The sequence below is a fragment of the Somniosus microcephalus genome, chromosome 30, assembly GCF_052327205.1.
Source record: "Somniosus microcephalus isolate GS21.2 chromosome 30, FLI_Smic_1.0, whole genome shotgun sequence".
NCBI classification, from domain to species: domain Eukaryota; kingdom Metazoa; phylum Chordata; class Chondrichthyes; order Squaliformes; family Somniosidae; genus Somniosus; species Somniosus microcephalus.
This window is the reverse complement of record NC_141016.1, coordinates 22,495,504-22,521,742: the sequence shown is the minus strand read 5'-3', so window position 1 is coordinate 22,521,742 and position 26,239 is coordinate 22,495,504. Positions and strand designations below refer to the sequence as shown.

At 47.2% G+C, this 26,239-nt stretch overlaps 1 protein-coding gene across 1 annotated transcript in view; it reads left to right on the top strand.

Moving 5' to 3' along the window:
• The window catches only part of LOC147098014 (methylcytosine dioxygenase tet3-like), a gene marked incomplete at its 5' end in the record, with an annotated part of 381,427 nt that overhangs the window by 340,721 nt on the left and 14,467 nt on the right, over positions 1–26,239 (top strand). The window contains one exon of the mRNA XM_085971208.1: positions 25,160–25,297. Coding sequence (XP_085827334.1) covers positions 25,160–25,297 — 138 coding nt within the window. The remainder of the gene's footprint in view (positions 1–25,159; positions 25,298–26,239) is intronic.

The following is a 26,239-nucleotide window of genomic DNA, read 5'->3' as shown; positions in this document are numbered from 1 at the left end:
ACTATATAATTCCCTGTAAAATAATTGAGGGATTCTGCCTGAATAATATTTTATGGCAGAGAATTCCACATGTCAACCATCCAATGTGTAAAGATTTTCTTTCAACTTCCCCTTTAATTCTTCATGTTATTATCTTAAATTTGTGCCCTCGTCACCATCTCGCTAACCATTGGGGAAAAAATCTATCACTATTTACTCTTTCATAATTCTTCTTAATTATCAAGGCACCCCTTAACTTTTATCAACGCCTTTGAAAAATGGTATAGATTCAGAACATCTAGCAGCTCAAAACTGGGCATCCATGAGGCGCTGTGGGCCATCAGCAGCAGCAGAATGTTATTCCAATACAATCTGTAACCTCATGGCCAAGCAAAAACCTACAACTACCCATCAAGCCAGGCGACCAACCCCGGTTCAATGAGGAGTGTAGAAGAGCATGCCAGGAGCAGCACCAGGCGTACCTGAAAATGAGGTGCCAGCCTGGAGAAGCTGCAACACAGGACTACATGCAGTGGAAGCAGCATTCTGTAGACAGAGCTAAGTGATCAAGATCAAGTCAAAGCTCTGCAGTCCTGCCACATCCAGATGCGAATGTTGGTGGACTCTTCAGCAACTAACGGACGGAGGAGGCTCCATAAACAACCCCATCCTCAATGATGGCAGAGTCCAGCGTGTGAGTGAAAAGGGCAAGGCTAAAGCATTTACAGCCATCTTCAGCCAGAAGCGCCGAGTGGATGATCCTTCTCGGTTGGCCTCCTCCTGAGGTCCTCACCATCACAGATGCCAGTCTGCAGCCAATTCAATTCACTCTACACGATGGCCCGGATTTTGCGTTCAGTGGCATAATTAAGGATTATGCTGCCGGCATCCAAACCGAGTGCGCGCTTACCTGTTGGGAGGCCCCAAACGAAAAGTTGCTTTCAGATGCTGCGGAGCTGAACACAGCGTAGTGGCCCACGAATCCCAGGGGCGCACCGTGTGCGTAAGCGTACCTGGGATCACGTGGGGCAGTGCTCCAATCAGCAAACAGAAGGTCTCTCATTCTCCCCCACTAGACACTGCAGCATTTTCTAGGGAAAGTATAGCAGCGAATGTTGATAAAAGTTTTTATGCATTTTGTACCATGAAAGGTCACCTGAAAATACAGTGAGGGGAGGAAGAGAAGTGTATTTATGATTTTTTTTTAATTTGCAAAACTGTCAATTCCCCAAACAGTTTCTCACTCTACCCAGTCTGGATTCATATAAAAGCATCAGATGAAGGTTTTTTTATTGACGGGTATCTCCTTACACTGTGCAAACAGGCTCCTGCGCCTGTTTGCACCAGCCATAAAATTTTCACACATAATTGCTGGGCAGTTGGGGGGCAATTAGCCCAACTCTGCACCAGCAATTAGGATTTCAATGTCGGAGCAGATGATCTGACAAGTCGTAGCTTGACAGATCGCGAGTTCGGGATTTAGTGCACGTGCATGCGGAAATCCCAACCCCGCTGTCCATTTCAAAGGCGGCATGATGGTGTACTCTGAGAGTATGCCGCCATACCTACCGCAGATTCTGCCCCGATATCAAGAAATTGCTGAGTGCACTGGACACAGTAAAGGCTACGGGTCCCGACAACATAGTGCTGAAGACCGGAGTCCAGAACTAGCCGCACCTCTAGCCAAGCTGTTCCAGTACAGCTACAACTCTTGCATCTACTTGACAATTTGGAAAGTTGCCCAGGTATGTCCTGTCCACAGAAAGCATTACAAATCCAACCCGGCCAATTACCACCCTATCAGCCTACTCTCAATCATTAGCAAAGTGATTGGGAGAGTCATCAAAAGTGCTATCAAGCGGCAATTTCCCACCAATAACCTGCTCACTCCAGCCCAATTTGCGTTCCGCTTTGGAAGGCTGGCCCCCTCTTCCTGAAGTGGCACAAGGGCCTCGATAATTTTCAGCACCTGAAAAGAAAGGTCTTTGAATTCTTTCCTGCATTGAAGCCATGCCCTTGGAGGTAGGTTTCTGGCATTGACCTCTTCCGCGGCCTTTTCCCACTGGCTGCAGAGGTGTTGCCTGGTGGGCTTTCTGCCCACCCAGGAGAATCTCCCTCCTCCTGCCCACCGTTTGGACCACTCAGATCCAGACCTCATTACAGCCGTGATCCAAATATGGACAAAACATCTGAATTCCAGAGGTGAGGTGAGAGTGGCTGCCCTTGACATCTGGGCAGCATTCGATGGAGTGTGGCACCAAGAAGCCCTAGTGAAACTGGTCAATGGGGATCAGGGGGGAAAACTATCCACTGGCTGGAGTCGTACCTAGCACAAAGGAAGATGACTGTGGTTGTTAGAGGACAATCATCTCAGCCCCAGGACATCGCTGTAAGTTCCACAGGGCAGCATCCTAGGCCCAACCATCTTCAGCTACTTAACCAGTTTGTAAACACACCATTTAAAGCAGTTCTTAAACAATAACATTGTCTTTCTGGGACTTTGTTTTGCTCCCTCACTGCAAAGCCAGTGCAGTTTGGGTGGATAGAACTAGGCAATATGCTCCGTGCACAGTTTAGGGGCAGTGAGTCTCTAGGAAGACACCAGGAAACCATGGAGATCAAAAGGTGACAAAATAATTATATGAAGTGTAAGACGTTTCAATTCACCCTTGTCCTTTAACCCGTCCAATAGTTTCCAAAGTTCAGACCCATCGAACAGGCAGCACAAAATCCAATGAATCTGTGAAAAACTTCTTTTACTTAAAATCAGCAAGAGATTACAAGTAAGCATCCAACAGTTATGTAGCGTATAATAATTCCCAATTATACCTCAGCATACACAGAGCTATCCCTTTACTTTAAGATCAAGCGATAAGCCAACTCTACATACGTACTCAAACCAGCGAGTGGTCAATCCGGCAGTGACTAGGCGTATGATTTCCGGCAACTGACCAGGCCACCCGGCTGCAGCCACCCTGCGTTGTCTTAAAACAGCAACTCTTATACCCTAAAAACCTGGGCAGGCCCCTTGATGCGTATGTGTCCCCAAACTGTGACAAAATGGTCGGCAGTTGTTTTCCTTTTCTTCTCATCACCTAGAAAGTTAATGGGTGGGCCCCAAGGCCGTTCACACCAGTTGCCTGAAGATGCTCCTGTCTTTGTAACGCCCAACCGTTTGCTCCTGCTCAGGGTCTGTCGCTTCCTTATCTGATTAACAGCTTGCAGCCTTCACAGCTCACAGTCGCAGCAGTTTTATTTTACATTTGTTCAGCGGAAAGTCTCTCGGCCTCAAGGCATGCTGGTACATTAAGTTTGGTCAACTTTTAAGTTTGGTCAAGTTACAGTAAATGATGTATTCTTACAGAAGCTTCCTTAATTCTTTCAGTGATACCATCTTATTTCTAATAATAATACTTGCAGTGATATAGCGACAGAAATAAATCTTGGACGGCAGTGCAAAATGGCTGGTATTGCATCGTCCACTTACTATACGGCCCACCCGTTATTCAGTTCCATAAACTTCAGTGGAACCTCTAAAGGACATGTGGTGCCAGTCTCTCAGATGGTGCTTGCTTTAATCAGATCAAATAGCGTAGCATCTTCAGGAAGGCTGGCCCCCCCTCTTCCTGAAGTGGCACAAGGGTCTCGATATTTTCAGCACCTGAAAAAAAAAAGGTCTTTGAATTATACAATTCTGGTCGCCATATTATAAAAAGGATTTAGAATCACTGGCGAGGGTGCAGAGAAGATTTACAAGGGTGACACCAGAAGTGCGAGGGTATACATATCATGGAAACATAGAACATAGAAAAATAGGAGCAGGAGTAGGCCATTCGGTCTTTCGAGCCTGCTCCGCCATTCAATATGATCAGGGCTGATCCTCTATCTCAATACCATATTCACGCTCTCTCCCCATACCACTTGACGCCTTTTGTGTCTAGAAATCTATCTATCTCCTTCTTAAATATATTCAGTGACTTGGCCTCCACAGCCTTCTGTGGTAGAGGATTCCACAGGTTCACCACCCTCTGAGTGAAGAAATTTCTCCTCATCTCAGTCCTAAATGTCCTACCCCGTATCCTGAGGCTGTGACCCCTCGTTCTAGACCCCCAGCCAGGGGAAACTATTAGGCAAGGATGAACAGACTGGGTCTCGTTTCTCTTGAAAAGAGAAGACTGAGGGCTGACCTAATAGAGGTCTTTAAAATCATAAACGGTTTTGATAGAGTGGATACAGAGAAAATGTTTCCACTTGTGGGGAAGAGCAAAACTAGAGGCCATCAATATAAGATAGTCACCAAGAAATCCAATAGGAAATTCAGAATAAACTTCTTTACTCAAAGAGTGGTGAGAATGTGGAACTCGCTACCACAGGGAGTGGTTGAAGCGAATAGTATAGATGCATTTACGGGGAGGCTAGATAAGCATATGAGGGAGAAGGGAATAGAGGGTTATGCTGATAGAGTTAGATGAGGAAAGACGGGAGGAGGCTCGAGTGGAGCATAAACACCGGCATAGACTGGTTGGGCCAAATGGCCTATTTTTGCGCCGTATATTCTATGGACTCCTATGTATTTCCTGCTTTGAAGCCATGTCGTTGGAGATAGGCTCCTGGCATTGACCTCTTTAGCAGCCTTTTCCCACTGGCACCAGAGGCATTGCTTGGGCGGGCTTTCTGCCCTCCCAGGGGAACGGAATCTCCCTCCTCCTGCCCACCGTTCAGATCAGCACCTCCAATGGCTGCATCATAGAATCTGGGTGCGCCCCCTGGACCGCGCAGCCGTTTGTTCAATCTCTGAGGTTTCCGCGATGGTTCCCTGCGGTCAGCAGCCACAGTAGGCCGCTCCTTTAAGAGGTGCTGGCTGCCTTTAAGTGACGTCAGTGAAGCCTGACTTCCCGCCCTCTCAAGCAGGCGTGCAGCCAGTAAACATTGCGGGTATTGCTGGCTGCACGCCTGCCTCATTAAATGAGTTGCTGCCATGCATTTTAGGTGGTCCCTGCCCCCATGTTCGCAGGTGTGCGCAGCGCCCCCTGTGCGCCCATTTTCTAGGCCAATGTCTCAGCAGTTGAAAATTGCTCAGCTCCTAACTTTACACCACTATTTTGTTCTGTGAATATTAGCTAAGATATAATTTTGTGTCACGCCTGCAAGCCTATGAATATGGGCTTAAGCGCTAAATTTGGACAGCAAAATATCTGGCAACGTTGGCACAGTGACGGGGACCAAAAGCCAACTAGACAAGCATTTCAAACATTGCACTATAAATAAATGATGGCAGCGCTCCATAACTTCCCTAAGACTGCTGCCAAAGGACCAAGCTGGTCAGATTGTATCTGATGCAATTAGAATAAAGTTAAACAATGAATGCTTCTTCCAATCTTCAGTTGGGCTCAGAAAACCAAATGCCCCCAAAAAATGCTTTGTTAGCTTGCCCTTAAATGATTCTCAAGAATGAGCACATCCGACTCATCCATTGCACTAACTAGCTCAGTAAGTATTCCAACATGGCTGCTATTTTTATTGAAATTGTGAATAGAATGGACCTGTCTCATAATACAAACACGCGATACCCACTGACTGAAATATCCTAGAAAACCTTCATGTGTTCTTTTTACTTCATCATACCAAAAGCATGCTAGAGCTTATATGCCCCAGTTTCCTACTCTTTGTAATAAGAAGGTGCTTGACGTAAGAAAACTACTAGGCACTTGGTCTAAGCGTTAAACAAATCAACTGTTTTACAACATGGAAGTCTAGTTGTGTCCTTCACTAGTTCCTGTTAAAGAATGTTCCGAGCAAGCTGGGCCCATGCCCGAGTATTTATACTTTCCCTGGACAGCGCCACCAGCAGGCCGCCCAGTATTATTTCATAAGTCATTTCCACATGAATGACAAGGTTCATGCCAGTGCTACTGTTTTTAATTTTATTATTAGTACCCCACTTCAGGTCCTCAACCACAAACGAGAGGGCAGTCTAATGGAAGTTCCACATCAATGGCCACTTTTGAGCCAGCCGTAGGAGGTGCAAGAGGCCGTTTAGGAGATTTACCTGTTCGGTTTTCCCTCCCTTGCCGCAGGATCTTCGCTTGACACTTCCACCCAACGGGCCTGGTGAGATCAGGAGCTCTCCATGCGGGAAGATTTATTAGTGCACTAGATGTAGCAAAAAGAACATAAATCTCTTCTTTATGAGCAGATTTACAACTTAGTCAGACGTATCACATGGGCGAAATCACCCCCCCCACTCCACCGCCAATGTGGTCAATTCCTCAGTGCAAATGTATAATCCCACTACTCCATGGCACAGCCTTTTAAAGCACCATATTATTGAGCTGCCACGTTCAGTAATTTCCTAATGATGACTAACCTGAAATAAGCCCCAGAGTTACTTCAGAGTCGAAACTGAATTCAAATCTCTTCATCTGAGTTTGGTCCATTCTGATTAGTTCAGGTTTGGATGACACACTGGCTGGTTTGGATAAGTGCACCTTTTGGCTTTCAAAAATAGATTTTGCCTTTCAAAAAAAAAGTAAAACTGAACGAGAAGCAAAAAGCTTTAATTTGAACTTCTGGTGGGAGTCGGCGGCCGCGAGACAAGGCGGGCAGCAAACCTGGGCCTCATCCGCGTAGACACCGTCAGTCTCGCACCTGAACCCGGTGGGATAAGAGGGAGCTGTTCCCTTGGGACAGGCTTCATTTGAACCAGGCGAATTAAATAACTAGGGCTGTAGATAGGGCTTTAAGCTAAATAGTTTGGGGGGGGTGGAGAGGGATACGCTGAGCGGAAATTAAAAAAGTCGAAGAAAAATGAGAAGGCAAAAGTGCAGGGTAGCGATAGGCGTAATGATAACCAGAGTGTGACAGGAAGGGACAGAGCGTATACACATAAGAGTGCATCAAAAAGAGGGGTCCGAGTAGGGAAAAATGGTAAAAAGACAAAAATAAAAGCTCTATATCTGAACACACGCAGCATTCGTAACAAGATAGATGAGTTGACATAAATAGACATAAATGGGTATGATCTGATCACCATTACAGAGACAAGGTTACAAGGTGACCAAGGCTGGGAACTGAATATTCAGGGGTATTTTCCATTTCGTAAGGATAGGCAGAAAGGAAAAGGAGGTGGTGTAGCTCTGTTAAGGGATGAGATCAGTGCAGTAATGAGAAATTATATTGGCCTAGAAGATCAAGACGTAGAATCAGTTTGGGTGGAAATAAGAAATAAAAAGGGTAAGAAGTCACTGGTGGGAGTGGTCTACAGGCCCCCAAACAGTAGCCACACTGTAGGACAGAGTATAAATCAAGAAATAATAGAGGCTCGTAAGAAAGGTACGGCTATAATCATGGGAGATTTTATTCTTCATATTGATTGGACAAAGCAAATTGGCAAAGGTAGACTTGAGGAAGAGTTCGTAGAGTGTATACGGGATGGTTTCTTGGAACAATACATTGTGGAATCAACCAGGGAGACTATTTTAGATCTGGTAATGTGTAACGAGGCTGGATTAATTAATGATCTCGAAGTGAAGGATCCTCTTGGGAAGAGTGATCATAGCATGGTAGAATTTCAAATTCAGTTTGAGGGTGAGAAAGCTAGGTCTCAAACTAGTGTCCTGAACTTAAACAAAGGTAATTACAAAGGTATGAAGGCAGACTTGGTTAAAGTGGACTGGGAAAATATATTACAGGGTAAGACTGTAGAAAAGCAGTGGCAAACATTTAAGGAGATATTTCATAACTCTCAGCAAAGATATATTCCAGTGAGAAAGAAAGACTCTAAGAGAAGGATGAACCATCCGTGGCTAACTAAGGAAGTAAAGGATGGTATCAAATTGAAAACAAAAGTATACACTGTTGCGAAGAATAGTGGAAGACCAGAGGATTGCGAAAAAATTTTAAAACAGCAAAGGACGACTAAAAAATTGATAAAGAGAGAGAAGATAGCTTATGAGAGTAAGCTAGCAAGAAATATAAAAACAGACAGTAAGAGCTTCTACAGGTATATGAAAAGGAAGAAAGTAGCTAAAGTAAATGTTGGTCCACCAGAGGATGAGTCTGGGGAATTAATAATGGGAAACCGGGAAATGGCGGAGACTTTCAACAAATATTTTGTATCGTTCTTCACGCTAGAAGACATTAAAAGCATCCCAATAATGGATAATCAAGGGGCTATTGGGGTGAGGGGTGGGGGGGAACTTTAAACAAACAATCACTATCACTAAAGAGAAAGTACTAGGCAAACTAATGGGACTAAAGGTGGACAAGTCCCCTGGACCGGATGGCCTGCATCCTAGAGTCTGAAAAGAGGTGGCTGCAGAGATAGTGATGCTTTGGTTGTAATCTACCAAAATTCCCTGGATTCTGGAGAGGTCCCAGTGGACTGGAAAACCACAAATGTAACGCCCCTATTTAAGAAATGAGGGAAACAGAAAGCAGGCAACTATCGACCAGTTAGCCTAACATCTGTCATTGGGAAAATGCTGGAGTCCATCATTAAGGAAGTGGTAGCAGGACATTTAGAAAATCATAATATAGTCAAGCAGAGTCAGCATGGTTTTATGAAAGGGAAATCATGTTTGACAAACTTGCTGGAGTTCTTTGAGGATGTAACGAGCAGGGTGGATAAAGGGGAACCAGTAGATGTCGTGTATTTGGATTTCCAGAAGGCATTCGATAAGGTGCCACATAAAAGGTTACTACACAAGATAAGAGCTCACGGGGTTGGGGGTAATACATTAGCATGGATAGAGGATTGGCTAACTAACAGAAAACAGAGAGTCGGGATAAATGGGTCATTTTCAGGTTGGCAAACTGTAACTAGTGAGGTGCCGCAGGGATCAGTGCTGGGGCCTCAACTATTTACAATCTATAGTAATGACTTGGATGAAGAAACCGAATGTAATGTAGCCAAATTTGCTGATGATACAAAGATAGGTAGGAAAGCAAATTGTGTGGAGGACGCAAAGAATCTCCAAAGGGATCTGGATAGGCCAAGTGAGTGGGCAAAAATCTGGCAGATGGAGTTTAATGTGGGAAAATGCGAGGTTATCCACTTTGGTAGGAAAAATAATAAAGCAAATTATTATTTAAATGGGGAGAGTTTACAAAATGCTGAGGTACAGAGGGATCTGGGAGCCTTGTACATGAATCACAAAAAGTTAGCATGCAGGTACAGCAAGTAATTAGGAAGGCAAATGGAATGTTGGCCTTTATTGCAAAGGGAATGGAGTATAAAAGCAGGGAAGTCCTGTTACAACTGTACAGGGAGTTGGTGAGACCACACCTGGAATACTGCGTACAGTTTTGGTCTCCTTATTTAAGGAAGGATATACTTGCATTGGAGGCAGTTCAGAGAAAGTTCACGAGGTTGATTCTGGAGATGAAGGGGCTGTCTTATGAAGACAAGCGAGGACCCCAGCTATTCACAATATATATTAATGATCTAGACGAGGGAACTAGATGTAATATCTCCAAGTTTGCAGATGACACAAAGCTGGGTGGGTGTGTGTGCTCTGAGGAGGATGCCAAGAAACTCCAGTATGATTTGGACAGGTTGGGTGATTGGGCAGAAGCATGGCAGATGCAATATAACGTGGATAAATGCGAGGTTATCCACTTCGGTGGCAAAAACAGGAAGGCAGATTATTATCTGAACGGCAATAGATTGGGAGAAGGGGAAGTGCAACGAGACCTGGGTGTCCTTGTGCACCAGTCGCTGAAGGTAAGCATGCAGGTGCAGCAGGGGTTAAGAAGGCAAATGGTATGTTGGCCTTCGTAGCGAGAGGGTTCGAGTACAGGAACAAGGATGTCTTGCTGCAGTTGTACAGGGCCTTGGTGAGACCACACCTTGAGTATTGTGTGCAGTTTTGGTCGCCTTATCTCAGGAAGGATGTTCTTGCCATGGAGGGAGTGCAGTGAAGATTCACCAGACTGATACCTGGGATGGCAGGAATGACGTATGAGGAGAGATTGGGTCGATTGGGCCTATACTCGCTGGAGTTTAGAAGAATGAGAGGGGATCTCATTGAAACTTATAAAATTCTAACAGGACTAGACAGACTAGATGCAGGAAGGATGTTCCCGATGGCGGGGGAGTCCAGAACCAGGGGTCACAGTCTAAGGATAAGGGGTAAGCCATTTAGGACAGAGATGAGGAGGAATTACTTCACCCAGAGAGTGGTGAACCTGTGGAATTCTCTACCACAGAAGGCAGTGGAGGCCAATTCATTAAATATATTCAAGAAGGAGTTAGATATATTTCTTAAGGCTAAAGGGATCAAGGGATATGGGGAGAAGGCAGGGACAGGGTACTGAATTTGGATAATCAGCCATGATCTCATTGAATGGCGGAGCAGGCTCGAGGGGCCGAATGGCCTACTCCTGCTCCTATCTTCTATGTTTCTATGAAAGGTTGAGCAGGTTGGGCCTACGCTCATTGGAGTTTCGAAGAATGAGAGGTGATCTTATTGAAAGATATAAGATTCTGAAGGGGCTTGACAGGGTAGATGCTGAGAGGATGTTTCCCCTCGTGGGGGAATCTAGAACTAGGGGGCATAATTTCAGAATAAGGGGACACCCATTTAAATCGGAAATGAGGAGGAATTACTTAGCTCAGAGGGTCGTAAATCTGTGGAATTCTCTTCCCCAGAGAGCTGTGGAGGCTGGGTCATTGAATATATTTAAGGTGGAGATAGACAGATTTTTGAACGATAAGGGAGTCAAGGGTTATGGGGAGCGGACAGGGAAGTGGAGTTGAGGCCAAAATCAGATCAGCCATGATCTTATTGAATGGCGGAGCAGGCTCCAGGGGCCAAATGACCGACTCCTGCTCTTACGTCTTATGTTCTTATGAAGCCTGAGCTGGCTGGCGGGCGGGAACGGGATTTCATGCCTCAGGAGGCCAGGTACCCAAGGAACAGTACTCGGCCCTCAGGTAAGTGGTTGGAAGGTGTGTCGGGAGGCCATTACTCCTCCTGGCCCACAAGGAAACCAAAATGAACCTGCTGTCCTCCGGCGGGAGCCCCGCTCACCTGCTGAAAAGAGGCGGTTAAAATTACAACCCGCGGGGATCGGAGGGGAAAAGTTGCTGGTTGCTGCCAGGCGTTCAGGGCTAAAACCAGCCCTGAATCTCAGTCCACATTTTTGACAAACTCTGACAAACCTGCTGCGTTCCCAATCCGAGTTACCCTGCTTTGGGGAGACTGCAGTTGCCTCTCAGATGACTCCCAATTGCCGTCCCACCCCCGTGTCCGCTTTCTTCAGTCTACCTCAATCCTTTTACGATAGCAAAATACTGCAGATGCTGAAAATCTGAAATAACAACAGAAAATGCTGGAAAAACTCAGCAGGCCAGGGCAGCATCCGTGGAGGGAAAATAGAGTCAACGTTTCGGGTCAAACCCTTTGTCAAGACTGGAAAGGCACAGGAAATGAAATAGATTGAGAGGCCAGGCTGGGAGAGAACAAAAGAGAAGTGAAGAGACATTAAGAGGTATTCAAAACGAGACGAGATGGTGATAGGACTAGTGGAGACAAAAGACAGCTCTAGATTAGGTGTGAAATGCGCTGGCAGAATGGGAGACAGCTGCCATGTGGGAGAGAGAAAAAAAAGTGGGGGGAAGGGCCAAAACAAAGGTGTGGATAAAAAATAAGCAAAAATGTAATAGGGGCCGAGGTTATGATCTGAAATTGTTGAACTCGATATTGAGTCCGGAAGGCTGTAAAGTGCCTAATCGGAAGATGAGGTGCTGTTCCTCGAGCTTACGCTGAGCTTCCGTGGAACAATGCAAGAGCCCGAGTACGGTGAGGTCTGAGTGGGAATGGGGCGGTGAATTAAAATGACAGGCGACCGGAAGCTCGGGATCACCCTTACGGACTGAACGGAGGTGTTCCGCAAAACGGCCACCCAATCTGCGTTTGGTCTCCCCAATCTTTTTATGCTCTTCCTCTTAATATGTTCATATTCTTGATCTGTGGGAAGCTGAGATTAAGACTGAGCTGCCTTCCTTTGACCTCCAGTTCCATATTCGTTAGGATAGACTTATAAACACTGCTCCCATATACGGAGAGACCTTCTACCATTTCTCTTGCAGATTTAATTATCTGGCAGATGACCCTTCTCTCATCTTTACCATCCAACCTCTCTTTCCATCGCAGCCTTCCTTTGTCCCTATTACTACAATGGGCATTGTTCCTCTGAACTTTCCTCCCTTGCTTCTCATCAGCTCCGAACATAGGCCCCAGTTTTGTGATCGTGGTAGAAAATACGGTGTGTGGGCCCAAAGCCTGGATGCACATCTACTCATAGCTCGGGGGGGGTGCAATGTTGCGCGTGATAGAAGGCCCACCCTCTAACTTGAATAGGCTCCAGGCACAGGAAAAGCTTACCCGGAGAGCTTGGCCTGCAGCACTGGGGCTGGGGAAATCACAAAGGGAGAAGCTCTGAAACGGCCACATCTCACCATAACAGGGTAGGCTGTGGTGGTGGCACAAAAAAAAGGTGTACTGATTGACATAATAAAACTCACTACACACTTGGTTTGAGTATAAAGCAAGGCCTTAATCAACTTGTTTCAAAAACATGGAGGTCTAGTTGTACTTCACTAGTTCCTTGTCTTACAAAATGTCCTGGGCAAGCTAGGCCCACGCCCGAGTATTTATACTCCTTGGACGGCGCCACCAGCTGGCCGTCCAGTGTTATTTCATGAGTCTTTTTTCACGGATCATAAAATTCATAACACTAATTGTTCACAATGGCACAGCAGGGACGTGTAAGCAATGCTGCTATATTTAATACTGAGGCGTTGGAGGTTCTGTTACAGGAGGGGCACCAACAGAGGGTAGCCCTCTTTGGAGTTTATGGGCTCCTTTCAGCGGTTGTCAGGTGCACAGAGGGAGCAACCATTCTACTCCCTTGTACTATGGGTCAAATAAGAGAGAAGTGTGCTGCTATCAGCAGCAAGGTGAAGCCAAGTGTGCTCTTCACTTGTGTACAAATTTCTTGTGGAAACCTAGCGAGCATGGCGCAAACCCAAGTAGTGAACTCCCACACCCTCAAGGAGGGACCATTTTAAGCATTATACACAACCCACACCCTTTTTTGCACAAACTTACTCGTTGTCGCCAAGCTGCATGATTCACTTTTCTGAAGGGCAGCCAAAGCACAGTGATGTAAGAAAAAGGAGTCTCACACATCAAGTAAGCTTTAAGCAACTTATAAACACACTATATACAAGGTAAAAGCCTCTTACAATACTGAATAGTTCAGTATTTATACCAGTCCAACAGGAAGTGACATTGGACAGGAAGTGATGTATGTACCAAGTTCATAGTTCATAGTTCACAGTTCACAGTAAGTGATGACATAACTTCCCAGAAGTTATTATTATTATCACACACAGCAAACAAATGGGCTTCTAGGCTGGGATTCTCCTCTGCAGCTGGAAGTTTCTCAGTGGGGCATTTTTTTAAATCCGTTTTACGAGATGTGGGCGTCGCTGGCAATGCCAGCATTTATTGCCCATCCCGAATTGCCCTCGAGAAGTTGGTGGTGAGCCGCCACCTTGAACCGTTGCAGTCCGTGTGGTGAAGGTGCTCCCACACAGTGCTGGTAGGCAGGGAGTTCCAGGATTCTGACCCAGCAACGATGAAGGATCGGCGATATACTTCTAAGTCAGGATGGTGTGTGACTTGGAGGGGAACTTGGAGGTGGTGGTGTTCCCGTGCGCCTGCTGCCCTTGTCCTTCTAGGTGGAAGAGGTCGCGGGTTTGGGAGGTGCTGCCGAAGAAGCCTTGGCGAGTTGCTGCAGCGCATCTTGTAGATGGTACACACTGCAGCCACGGTGCTCTGGTAGTGGTGGGAGTGAATGTTTAAGGTGGTGGATGGGGTGCCAATCAAGTGGGCTGCTTTGTCCTGGATGGTGTCGAGCTTCTTGAGTGTTGTTGGAGCTGCACTCATCCAGGCAAGTGGAGAGTATTCCATCACACTCCTGACTTGTGCCTTGTAGATGGTTGGCAATCATGGATATGAAAGCGATGTTGTAAGTGACTAGGGGAGAGTTTTTTCCATGGGTTGACAGACACAGACGGAAGTGGTGTTGGGAGGGGGAAGGGGAGGTGAGAGGAGAGAGATACAAAAAAAGTGATCAGAGATGGCCGTATCTGGGATTGACACAATGGGAGTAGAGAGGCCACATGAAATGGCAAGGTCGAGGGTGTGTCCTTGAAAATGGGTAGCGGAGTTTATATGGAGGGAGAGGTTAAGGGAGGACAGGAAGGCAGTGAACTCCGAGGAGAGGGGCATGACGAGTTGAGAAGGAGGATGCAGTCACCAAGGATGAGAAGTCACTCTGTGCACAGGCTGAGGGAGGAAAGCAGTTCAGATATCTAAGTGACAAACTTGGCATGGTGCTTCGGTGGGCAGTAGAAAACAAGGATTTTAAATGAGAGGTGGGAGGGGTAGAACAAGGTGAGATGCTCAAAGGAGGAATTATTCCCAGAGGAGGAGTGGGACAGACCAAGGTGTGATTTGGTGATAAGGGCCACACCATCACCGCGGCAGTTTGGGCGGGGCATGTGGTGGAAGCTATAGTCAAGGGGGGAGGCTTTGTTAAGGCCATCAAAGGTGAGGGTGTGATTGAAATGTAATGTCAAGTTTCCGTCAAGGCCATGATGTCAATGCAGTCATCTACAATAAGGTCGTGGATGGCAAGCGCCTTTTTCACAAGTGAACGGACATTCTGGAGGGAGATGCGGGGAGCGTTGGTGATACGCTGGAGAGGTCACAGAATCAGCGCTGGGAGGGGTGAATGTGACGGGACAGAGGGTCGCAAGATTAGCCCCCAGCGGGTGCGCTGGGCAGTAAGGGACTAGGATGGGGCAGTTGGGGTCGCTTCTCGTAAGGAGGCAGCGACGAGTGCCCCGATGGGCCCGCTGGAGGATGCCAAGAGCGGGACCGAGGGAGTCAAGCCTGGGACAGCAGCAAGAGTAGGAAGGTGGAGGAGTAGTGAAGGATTGGGGAGGGATTTGGTGAGGCAGAGTACCCAAGCGGGGAGAATTGAAAGGAGACATGATGACAGGAGAGAGGGGCCTAGGAGAGTTGAAGAGGAAAGAAGAAAGAAGGGGAGATAGAATTGATGAGCTAGGGTCCGAAGCGGTCGCCAAAACGTGCACACAAATGGACGCAGGGAAACTCAAGTTACATAGGCATGATTACATAGCATGATTAGAATAGATATGTCCTGGCAATAAACAGAGAATAGAGAGGAGACAATAGGAGGGAGTCCAAATTTGAGTCAGAGGCCCGTGTTGGGATAAAGTTGGCATAGATAAGGTGGAGTCGACTTGGAGCATCGGTGAACTGATGTCAAGGTTCGGGGACAGGTGTGGAGGACGAGTGAGTTCAAAAGCTATCTGAAGGGTGGAGTATTGGAGGATGATCTGCTGAAGGGTGGAGTATTGGAGCATGTACTGCTGAAGGGTGGAGTATTGGAGCATGTACTGCTGAAGGGTGGAGTATTGGAGGATGATCTGCCGAAGGGTGGAGTATTGGAGCATGTACTGCTGAAGGGTGGAGTATTGGAGGATGATCTGCTGAAGGGTGGAGTATTGGAGGATGATCTGCTGAAGGGTGGAGTATTGGAGCATGATCTGCTGAAGGGTGGAGTATTGGAGGATGTACTGCTGAAGGATGGAGTATTGGAAGATGATCTGCTGAAGGGTGGAGTATTGGAGGATGTACTGCTGAAGGATGGAGTATTGGAGGATGTACTGCTGAAGGGTGGAGTATTGGAGGATGTACTGCTGAAGGATGGAGTATTGGAGGATGATCTGCTGAAGGGTGGAGTATTGGAGCATGTACTGCTGAAGGGTGGAGTATTGGAGCATGTACTGCTGAAGGGTGGAGTATTGGAGGATGTACTGCTGAAGGGTGGAGTATTGGAGGATGTACTGCTGAAGGGTGGAGTATTGGAGGATGTACTGCTGAAGGGTGGAGTATTGGAGGATGTACTGCTGAAGGGTGGAGTATTGGAGGATGTACTGCTGAAGGGTGGAGTATCGGAGGATGTACTGCTGAAGGGTGGAGTATTGGAGGATGTACTGCTGAAGGGTGGAGTATCGGAGGATGATCTGCTGAAGGGTGGAGTATTGGAGGATGATCTGCTGAAGGGTGGAGTATTGGAGGATGCTCTGCTGAAGGGTGGAGTATTGGAGGATGATCTGCTGAAGGGTGGAGTATCGGAGGATGATCTGCTGAAGGGTGGAGTATTGGAGGATGATCTGCTGAAGGGTGGAGTATTGGAGCGTGTACTGCTGAAGGGTGGAGTATTGGAGGATGATCTGCCGAAGGGTGGAGTATTGGAGCATGTACTGCTGAAGGGTGGAGTATTGGAGGATGATCTGCTGAAGGGTGGAGTATTGGAGCATGATCTGCTGAAGGGTGGAGTATTGGAGGATGATCTGCTGAAGGGTGGAGTATTGGAGCATGATCTGCTGAAGGGTGGAGTATTGGAGGATGATCTGCTGAAGTGTGGAGTATCGGAGGATGATCTGCTGAAGGGTGGAGTATTGGAGGATGTACTGCTGAAGGATGGAGTATTGGAGAATGATCTGCTGAAGGGTGGAGTATTGGAGGATGATCTGCTGAAGGGTGGAGTATTGGAGGATGTACTGCTGAAGGATGGAGTATTGGAGGATGATCTGCTGAAGGGTGGAGTATTGGAGGATGTACTGCTGAAGGGTGGAGTATTGGAGGATGATCTGCTGAAGGGTGGAGTATTGGAGGATGCTCTGCTGAAGGGTGGCGTATTGGAGGATGATCTGCTGAAGGGTGGAGTATCGGAGTATGATCTGCTGAAGGGTGGAGTATTGGAGGATGTACTGCTGAAGGATGGAGTATTGGAGGATGATCTGCTGAAGGGTGGAGTATTGGAGGATGTACTGCTGAAGGGTGGCGTATTGGAGGATGTACTGCTGAAGGGTGGAGTATTGGAGGATGTACTGCTGAAGGGTGGAGTATTGGAGGATGTACTGCTGAAGGGTGGAGTATTGGAGGATGTACTGCTGAAGGGTGGAGTATCGGAGGATGTACTGCTGAAGGGTGGAGTATTGGAGGATGTACTGCTGAAGGGTGGAGTATCGGAGGATGATCTGCTGAAGGGTGGAGTATTGGAGGATGATCTGCTGAAGGGTGGAGTATTGGAGGATGCTCTGCTGAAGGGTGGAGTATTGGAGGATGCTCTGCTGAAGGGTGGAGTATTGGAGGATGTACTGCTGAAGGGTGGAGTATTGGAGGATGTACTGCTGAAGGGTGGAGTATCGGAGGATGATCTGCTGAAGGGTGGAGTATTGGAGGATGATCTGCTGAAAGGTGGAGTATTGGAGCGTGTACTGCTGAAGGGTGGAATATTGGAGGATGATCTGCCGAAGGGTGGAGTATTGGAGCATGTACTGCTGAAGGGTGGAGTATTGGAGGATGATCTGCTGAAGGGTGGAGTATTGGAGCATGATCTGCTGAAGGGTGGAGTATTGGAGGATGATCTGCTGAAGGGTGGAGTATTGGAGCATGATCTGCTGAAGGGTGGAGTATTGGAGGATGATCTGCTGAAGGGTGGAGTATTGGAGGATGTACTGCTGAAGGATGGAGTATTGGAGGATGATCTGTTGAAGGGTGGAGTATTGGAGGATGTACTGCTGAAGGATGGAGTATTGGAGGATGTAGTGCTGAAGGGTGGAGTATTGGAGGATGATCTGCTGAAGGGTGGAGTGTTGGAGGATGCTCTGCTGAAGGGTGGAGTATTGGAGGTTGATCTGCTGAAGGGTGGAGTATCGGAGGATGATCTGCTGAAGGGTGGAGTATTGGAGGATGTACTGCTGAAGGATGGAGTATTGGAGCATGATCTGCTGAAGGGTGGAGTATTGGAGGATGATCTGCTGAAGGGTGGAGTATTGGAGGATGTACTGCTGAAGGATGGAGTATTGGAGGATGTAGTGCTGAAGGGTGGAGTATTGGAGGATGATCTGCTGAAGGGTGGAGTATTGGAGGATGCTCTGCTGAAGGGTGGCGTATTGGAGGATGATCTGCTGAAGGGTGGAGTATCGGAGGATGATCTGCTGAAGGGTGGAGTATTGGAGGATGTACTGCTGAAGGATGGGGTATTGGAGGATGATCTGCTGAAGGGTGGAGTATTGGAGGATGTACTGCTGAAGGATGGAGTATTGGAGGATGTACTGCTGAAGGGTGGAGTATTGGAGGATGTACTGCTGAAGGGTGGCGTATTGGAGGATGTACTGCTGAAGGGTGGAGTATTGGAGGATGTACTGCTGAAGGGTGGAGTATTGGAGGATGTACTGCTGAAGGGTGGAGTATTGGAGGATGATCTGCTGAAGGGTGGAGTATTGGAGGATGCACTGCTGAAGGGTGGAGTATTGGAGGATGTACTGCTGAAGGGTGGAGTATCGGAGGATGATCTGCTGAAGGGTGGAGTATTGGAGGATGTACTGCTGAAGGGTGGAGTATCGGAGGATGATCTGCTGAAGGGTGGAGTATTGGAGGATGTACTGCTGAAGGATGGAGTATTGGAGGATGATCTGCTGAAGGGTGGAGTATTGGTGGATGTAGTGCTGAAAGGTGGAGTATTGGAGGATGATCTGCTGAAGGGTGGAGTATTGGAGGATGCTCTGCTGAAGGGTGGCGTATTGGAGGATGATCTGCTGAAGGGTGGAGTATCGGAGTATGATCTGCTGAAGGGTGGAGTATTGGAGGATGTACTGCTGAAGGATGGAGTATTGGAGGATGATCTGCTGAAGGGTGGAGTATTGGAGGATGTACTGCTGAAGGGTGGCGTATTGGAGGATGTACTGCTGAAGGGTGGAGTATTGGAGGATGTACTGCTGAAGGGTGGAGTATTGGAGGATGTACTGCTGAAGGGTGGAGTATTGGAGGATGTACTGCTGAAGGGTGGAGTATCGGAGGATGTACTGCTGAAGGGTGGAGTATTGGAGGATGTACTGCTGAAGGGTGGAGTATCGGAGGATGATCTGCTGAAGGGTGGAGTATTGGAGGATGATCTGCTGAAGGGTGGAGTATTGGAGGATGCTCTGCTGAAGGGTGGAGTATTGGAGGATGCTCTGCTGAAGGGTGGAGTATTGGAGGATGATCTGCTGAAGGGTGGAGTATTGGAGGATGTACTGCTGAAGGGTGGAGTATTGGAGGATGTACTGCTGAAGGGTGGAGTATCGGAGGATGATCTGCTGAAGGGTGGAGTATTGGAGGATGATCTGCTGAAAGGTGGAGTATTGGAGCGTGTACTGCTGAAGGGTGGAATATTGGAGGATGATCTGCCGAAGGGTGGAGTATTGGAGCATGTACTGCTGAAGGGTGGAGTATTGGAGGATGATCTGCTGAAGGGTGGAGTATTGGAGCATGATCTGCTGAAGGGTGGAGTATTGGAGGATGATCTGCTGAAGGGTGGAGTATTGGAGCATGATCTGCTGAAGGGTGGAGTATTGGAGGATGATCTGCTGAAGGGTGGAGTATTGGAGGATGATCTGTTGAAGGGTGGAGTATTGGAGGATGTACTGCTGAAGGATGGAGTATTGGAGGATGTAGTGCTGAAGGGTGGAGTATTGGGGGATGATCTGCTGAAGGGTGGAGTATTGGAGGATGCTCTGCTGAAGGGTGGAGTATTGGAGGATGATCTGCTGAAGGGTGGAGTATCGGAGGATGATCTGCTGAAGGGTGGAGTATTGGAGGATGTACTGCTGAAGGATGGAGTATTGGAGCATGATCTGCTGAAGGGTGGAGTATTGGAGGATGATCTGCTGAAGGGTGGAGTATTGGAGGATGTACTGCTGAAGGATGGAGTATTGGAGGATGATCTGCTGAAGGGTGGAGTATTGGAGGATGTACTGCTGAAGGATGGAGTATTGGAGAATGTAGTGCTGAAGGGTGGAGTATTGGAGGATGATCTGCTGAAGGGTGGAGTATTGGAGGATGCTCTGCTGAAGGGTGGCGTATTGGAGGATGATCTGCTGAAGGGTGGAGTATCGGAGGATGATCTGCTGAAGGGTGGAGTATTGGAGGATGTACTGCTGAAGGATGGAGTATTGGAGGATGATCTGCTGAAGGGTGGAGTATTGGAGGATGTACTGCTGAAGGATGGAGTATTGGAGGATGTACTGCTGAAGGGTGGAGTATTGGAGGATGTACTGCTGAAGGGTGGCGTATTGGAGGATGTACTGCTGAAGGGTGGAGTATTGGAGGATGTACTGCTGAAGGGTGGAGTATTGGAGGATGTACTGCTGAAGGGTGGAGTATTGGAGGATGATCTGCTGAAGGGTGGAGTATTGGAGGATGTACTGCTGAAGGGTGGAGTATTGGAGGATGTACTGCTGAAGGGTGGAGTATCGGAGGATGATCTGCTGAAGGGTGGAGTATTGGAGGATGTACTGCTGAAGGGTGGAGTATCGGAGGATGTACTGCTGAAGGGTGGAGTATTGGAGGATGTACTGCTGAAGCGTGGAGTATCGGAGGATGATCTGCTGAAGGGTGGAGTATTGGAGGATGTACTGCTGAAGGGTGGACTATTGGAGGATGTACTGCTGAAGGGTGGAGTATCGGAGGATGATCTGCTGAAGGGTGGAGTATTGGAGGATGTACTGCTGAAGGGTGGAGTATTGGGGAATGTACTGCTGAAGGGTGGAGTATTGGGGGATGCTCTGCTGAAGGGTGGAGTATTGGAGGATGATCAGCTGAAGGGTGGAGTATCGGAGGATGTACTGCTGAAGGGTGGAGTATTGGAGGATGTACTGCTGAAGGGTGGAGCATTGGAGCATGTACTGCTGAAGGGTGGAGTATTGGAGGATGTACTGCTGAAGGGTGGAGTATTGGAGGATGATCTGCTGAAGGGTGGAGTATTCGAGGATGTACTGCTGAAGGGTGGAGTATTCGAGGATGATCTGCTGAAGGGTGGAGTATTGGAGGATGATCTGCTGAAGGGTGGAGTATTGGAGGATGTACTGCTGAAGGGTGGAGTATTGGAGGATGATCTGCTGAAGGGTGGAGCATTGGAGGATGCACTGCTGAAGGATGGAGTATTGGGGGATGTACTGCTGAAGGGTGGAGTATTGGAGGATGCCCTGCTGAAGGGTGGAGTATTGGAGCATGATCTGCTGAAGGGTGGAGTATTGGAGGATGATCTGCTGAAGGGTGGAGTATCGGAGGATGCACTGCTGAAGGATGGAGTATTGGGGGATGTACTGCTGAAGGGTGGAGTATTGGAGGATGTACTGCTGAAGGATGGAGTATCGGAGGATGTACTGCTGAAGGGTGAAGTATTGGAGGATGATCTGCTGAAGGGTGAAGTATTGGAGGATGATCTGCTGAAGGGTGGAGTATTGGAGGATGCTCTGCTGAAGGGTGGAGTATTGGAGGATGTACTGCTGAAGGGTGGAGTATCGGAGGATGATCTGCTGAAGGGTGGAGTATCGGAGGATGTACTGCTGAAGGGTGGAGTATCGGAGGATGATCTGCTGAAGGGTGGAGTATCGGAGGATGATCTGCTGAAGGGTGGAGTATTGGAGGATGATCTGCTGCAGGGTGGAGTGTTGGAGGATGTACTGCTGAAGGGTGGAGTATTGGAGGATGTACTGCTGAAGGGTGGAGTATTGGAGGATGATCTGCTGAAGGGTGGAGTATTGGAGGATGATCTGCTGAAGGTTGGAGTATTGGAGGATGATCTGCTGAAGGGTGGAGTATTAGAGGATGTACTGCTGAAGGTATTTCCGGGGACATGAAGAGTCAGGAGGCGTGGAGAAGCAGCCGGGGGCAAAAAAACGATGAGAAAGTTGGAGGCCACTATAAGATCCAGAATTGGCGGAGAAATGGACTCCGGCCCAGGAGAGCGGACTTCTCCCCAGAGAGCGGACTTCTCCCCAGTGCGCACACCGTACCAAAATAATCGAGTGTAGTCCAGTGGAATAGCCTGATCTTGATGGCAGAGAAGTCCAGGAATTGGGAAGCCAAATTTGAGCAATGTTCAAGGGCTCAGAACAAGGCATGGTCGGGGCGGGGGGGAGTGGGAGGGGCGGTGACGGGCAGTGGGCCCAGGTAACTTTAAACTTGCAGCTTGAACTTGTAGTTTGGGTTAAAATGCACCGACTATTAGAGCCAGGGGAACTTAAACAGTGGAAAGGGCAAAGGAATGCAATGGCTGGCCAAGGATAGAGTTCAGGAGCAAAGGGAGCTCGGCAGGGAGCTGCCAGCCCAGGACCCATCTTGAAGATGTAGCCACTCCATATGAGATTTGTTGCACTCATATACAGTAGTACATTGAAGAATTTAAAACACTGTACTCAGTTAATTAAGCAGCTCAGACAAGATTTTTTTTAATGTATCTTCTTCACTTTAAAAAAAGTGCTTTGCAAATTGCAGAAACTATTATAGAAAAATAAAATAACAGGCTTGAAACAACAGCAAAAAATCCTTGGCTGTGCACCGGACTACCCATTGTCTGTTTTTGTAAATAATTTGACAATGGTTTAATGTGCCTGCATTTGTAAGCTTTGCTTTTGACTGTTGCATGAGCATACGTCGCTGCAGTGGACGACATTCCCCTCTGCTTCGTGAAAAAAGCAGACGGGTAAAAATTGGCCCCGTGTCGGTCGAAATGCTGACATCCACTGGTTGTGACGATTCTTGCCCCCTTCACAAACAGATTCACAAGCATTAACGGAGACTGTGAAAAAGGGTTGATACTTGCTTGCTAAGAAAGAGCGTGCGGTTACATTGCACCTTTCACACCCTCAGAGCATCTGAATGTGCTCCATTGCCAATGAATGACTTTTGAAGTGTAGTTCCTGTGATTATGTAGGCAAACACGGCAGCCGATTGCCACACAGCAAGGTTCTACAAACAACTTGAATGAATGGCCAATCATCTTTTTCCGATGATGTTGGCGGAAGCATAAAACATTGCCCAGTAATATTACTCACGTTATTTGAACCTACGATTCTTTGCACAGTGACTTTGAAAGGGAGTATCGTCGACAACCACGCTAATCTGCCCAGCGCAGTGCTTTGTACCTGTAAAGTAAGAGAATTTGGTGGAGAGACATTGGAGGGGGGGAATTTGGTGGGTTAGCGCCTCCCGTTAGCAAATTAGCAGCCAAGCGCGGCGATTTTAGCGCCACTTGCAAAATCAGTCTGATGAACCTTCGCTGCACTTCCTCTATGCCAAGTATATCCTTTCTTAGGTAAGGAGACCAAAACTGCACACAGTACTCCAGGTGTGGTCTGACCAAGGCCCTGTATAACTGTAGTAAGACATCCTTGCTCCTGTACTCAAATCCTCTTGCAATGAAGGCCAACATACCATTTGCCTTCCTAACTGCTTGCTGCACCTGCATGTTTGCTTTCAGTGACTAGTGTACACGGACACCCAGGTCCCTTTGTACATCAGCATTTCCCAATCTATCACCATTTAAATAATACTCCGCCTTTCTGTTTTTCCTACTGAAGTGGATAACTTCACATTTATCCACGTTATACTGCATCTGCCATGTATTTGCCCGCTCACTCAACTTGTCTAAATCGCCTTGAAGCCTCTTTGCATCCTCCTCACAATCCCACCTAGTTTTGTGTCGTCAGCAAACTTGGAAATATTACATTTGGTTCCCTCATCCAAATCATTGATATATATTCTGAATAGCTGGGGCCCAAGCACTGATCCCTGCGGTACCCCACTAGTCATCGCCTGCCACCCCGAAAAAGACTCATTTATTCCTACTCTCCGTTTCCTGTCTGTTAACCAATTTTCAATCCATGCCAGTATATTACCCCCAATCCCATGTGCTTTAATTTTGCACACTAACCTCTTATGTGGAACTTTATCAAAGGCCTTCTGAAAATCCCAATGCATATTTGGATGGTGTCAGCATTGGCTGAACGGTAGCACTTACGCCTGTAGGTCAGAAGGTTCTGAGTTCGTAGACCCACTTCCCAGAGACTTGAGCGTATAATCCAACATGACACTGATGTGTAGCACTAAAGGAGTCTCGCTATTTTATCCTTTCGATGAGACATTAAAATGAAACCCTGTCTGCCCTCTGCGGTTATTGTAAGGCATCCATTGGCACTATTCGAAGGAGTACGGTGGAGTTCCCCAGGTGCCCTGGCCAATAACTATCCCTCAACCAACATCACAGATTATTTGGTCATTAATCTCATTGCTGTTTGTGGGACCCTGCTGGGTGCAAATTGGCTGCCGCGTTTACCTACAGGACACTGGTTACTACACTTCAAAAGCACTTAATCGGCTGTGAAGTGCGTTGGCACATTGAGGTTATGAAAGCCACAGTTTAAATGCAAGGAGTTTCTCTCCTTATGATCAAATACTGCAGAACTTCGTTTGTAGCAGATTGGTACGCTTGCAAAGCTAAAATAACGACACCTTTTTTATCTCTTTCACCACAATGCCAGCAAGTACAGTAACTGTACAAGACCTCTTGCATTGTTCCACGGAAGCTCAACGTAAACTCGAGGAACGTTGCAGCCTTCCGGACTCAATATCGAGTTCAACAATTTCAGATCATAACCTCGGCCCCTATTGCATTTTTACTTATATATTTTTTCCACCCCTTTGTTTTGGGTTTTACCTTCCCCCCCTTTCCTTTTTTTTCTCTCTCTCCCACACGGCAACTGTCTCCCATCCTGCCAGTACACTTCACACCTAATCTTGCCGTCTTTTGTCTCCACTGTCCTATTACCATCTCGTCTGGTTTTGAATACCTCTTAATGTCTCTTTACTTCTTTTGTTCTCTCCCAGCCCTGCCTTCGATCTATTTTATTTCCTTTCCAGTTTTGAAAAAGGGTTTCGACCTGAAACGTCGACTCTAATTTCTCTCCACGGATGTTGCCTGGCCTGCTGAGTTTTTCCAGCATTTTCTGTTGTTATTTCGGATTTCCAGCATCTGCAGTATTTTGCTATTGTACAAGACCGTTACCGTTCATGTAAGAATGCAATGACAACTGTCAGTGTTAAAAGTTAAAGTCTATGATTGCTCTATTCGTTGATCCAATAATAGTAGATAACTGCTCAGCACTGATCTATGAAACATGTATCCAAACTTGATTAAAAAAAAGGAAATTAAAAAACTGTCATGTAATTCATTATCTCTACAGATTACGAATGAACAAAAAGCCCCCGACTGCAGACTTGGAAAACAAGAAGGAAAACCATTTTCTGGTGTGACTGCATGCATGGACTTCTGTGCCCATGCTCACAAGGATCAGCACAACATGTACAATGGTTGCACTGTGGTATGTATACTAACGTTTGATGCAAAAATCAATATTTATTCAGTTTAGTGCCTCAAACAGATCCTCGAATCTCATATTTTCAAAGCAATGTTCAAATCGCTGATGTAGTATTCGAAAACTTGTATCTATTCTCCATTTTTTTCACACTTTTAGTTATATCAAATAACTGTCCGCGGGAGGGGGGGGTGGCGGGGACTTAGTGGTGCAGTGGGTTAGACACTGGCCTTTCGTCCCTTGCAGCAAAGTTCAAATCCTGTTGAACCTATGGAATTCTCTACCACAGAGTTGAGGCCAATTTATTAAATATATTCAAGAAGGATGGTGGCATAGTGGTTAGCACTGTTGCCTCACAGCGCCAGAGACCCGGGTTCGAATCCGACCTCGGGCGACTGTCTGTGTGGAGTTTGCACATTCTCCCCGTGTTTGCGTGGGTTTTCTCCGGGTGCTCCGGTTTCCTCCCACAGTCCAAAGATGTGCGGGTTAGGTTGGTTGGCTATGATAAATTGACCCTTAGTGTTAGGGGGATTAAATACGTGGGGTTACAGGGATAGGGTGGGATATGTGTTGGTATAGGGGTTACGGGGATTGGGTGGGATATGTGTCGGTGCAGGCTCGATAGGCCGAAATGGCCTCTATCCGCACTGTGGGGTTTCTGTGATTCTGTGAAGGAGTTAGGTATATTTCTTAAGGCTAAAGGGATCAAGGGATATGGGGAGAAAGCAGGGACAGGGTACTGAATTTGGATGATCAGCCATGATCTCATTAAATGGCGGAACAGGCTCGAGGGGCCGAATGGCCTACTCCTGCTCCTATCTTCTATGTTTCTATCCAGCGGAGACTGATGGAATGAAAGTCTACCTCTGTCTGTTGGCTGTACGGGTCCAGTGTGGAGTGAGTTTGGGCAAACTCAATCCAGTTTCTCTCGTGGACCTGGGCCTTCAG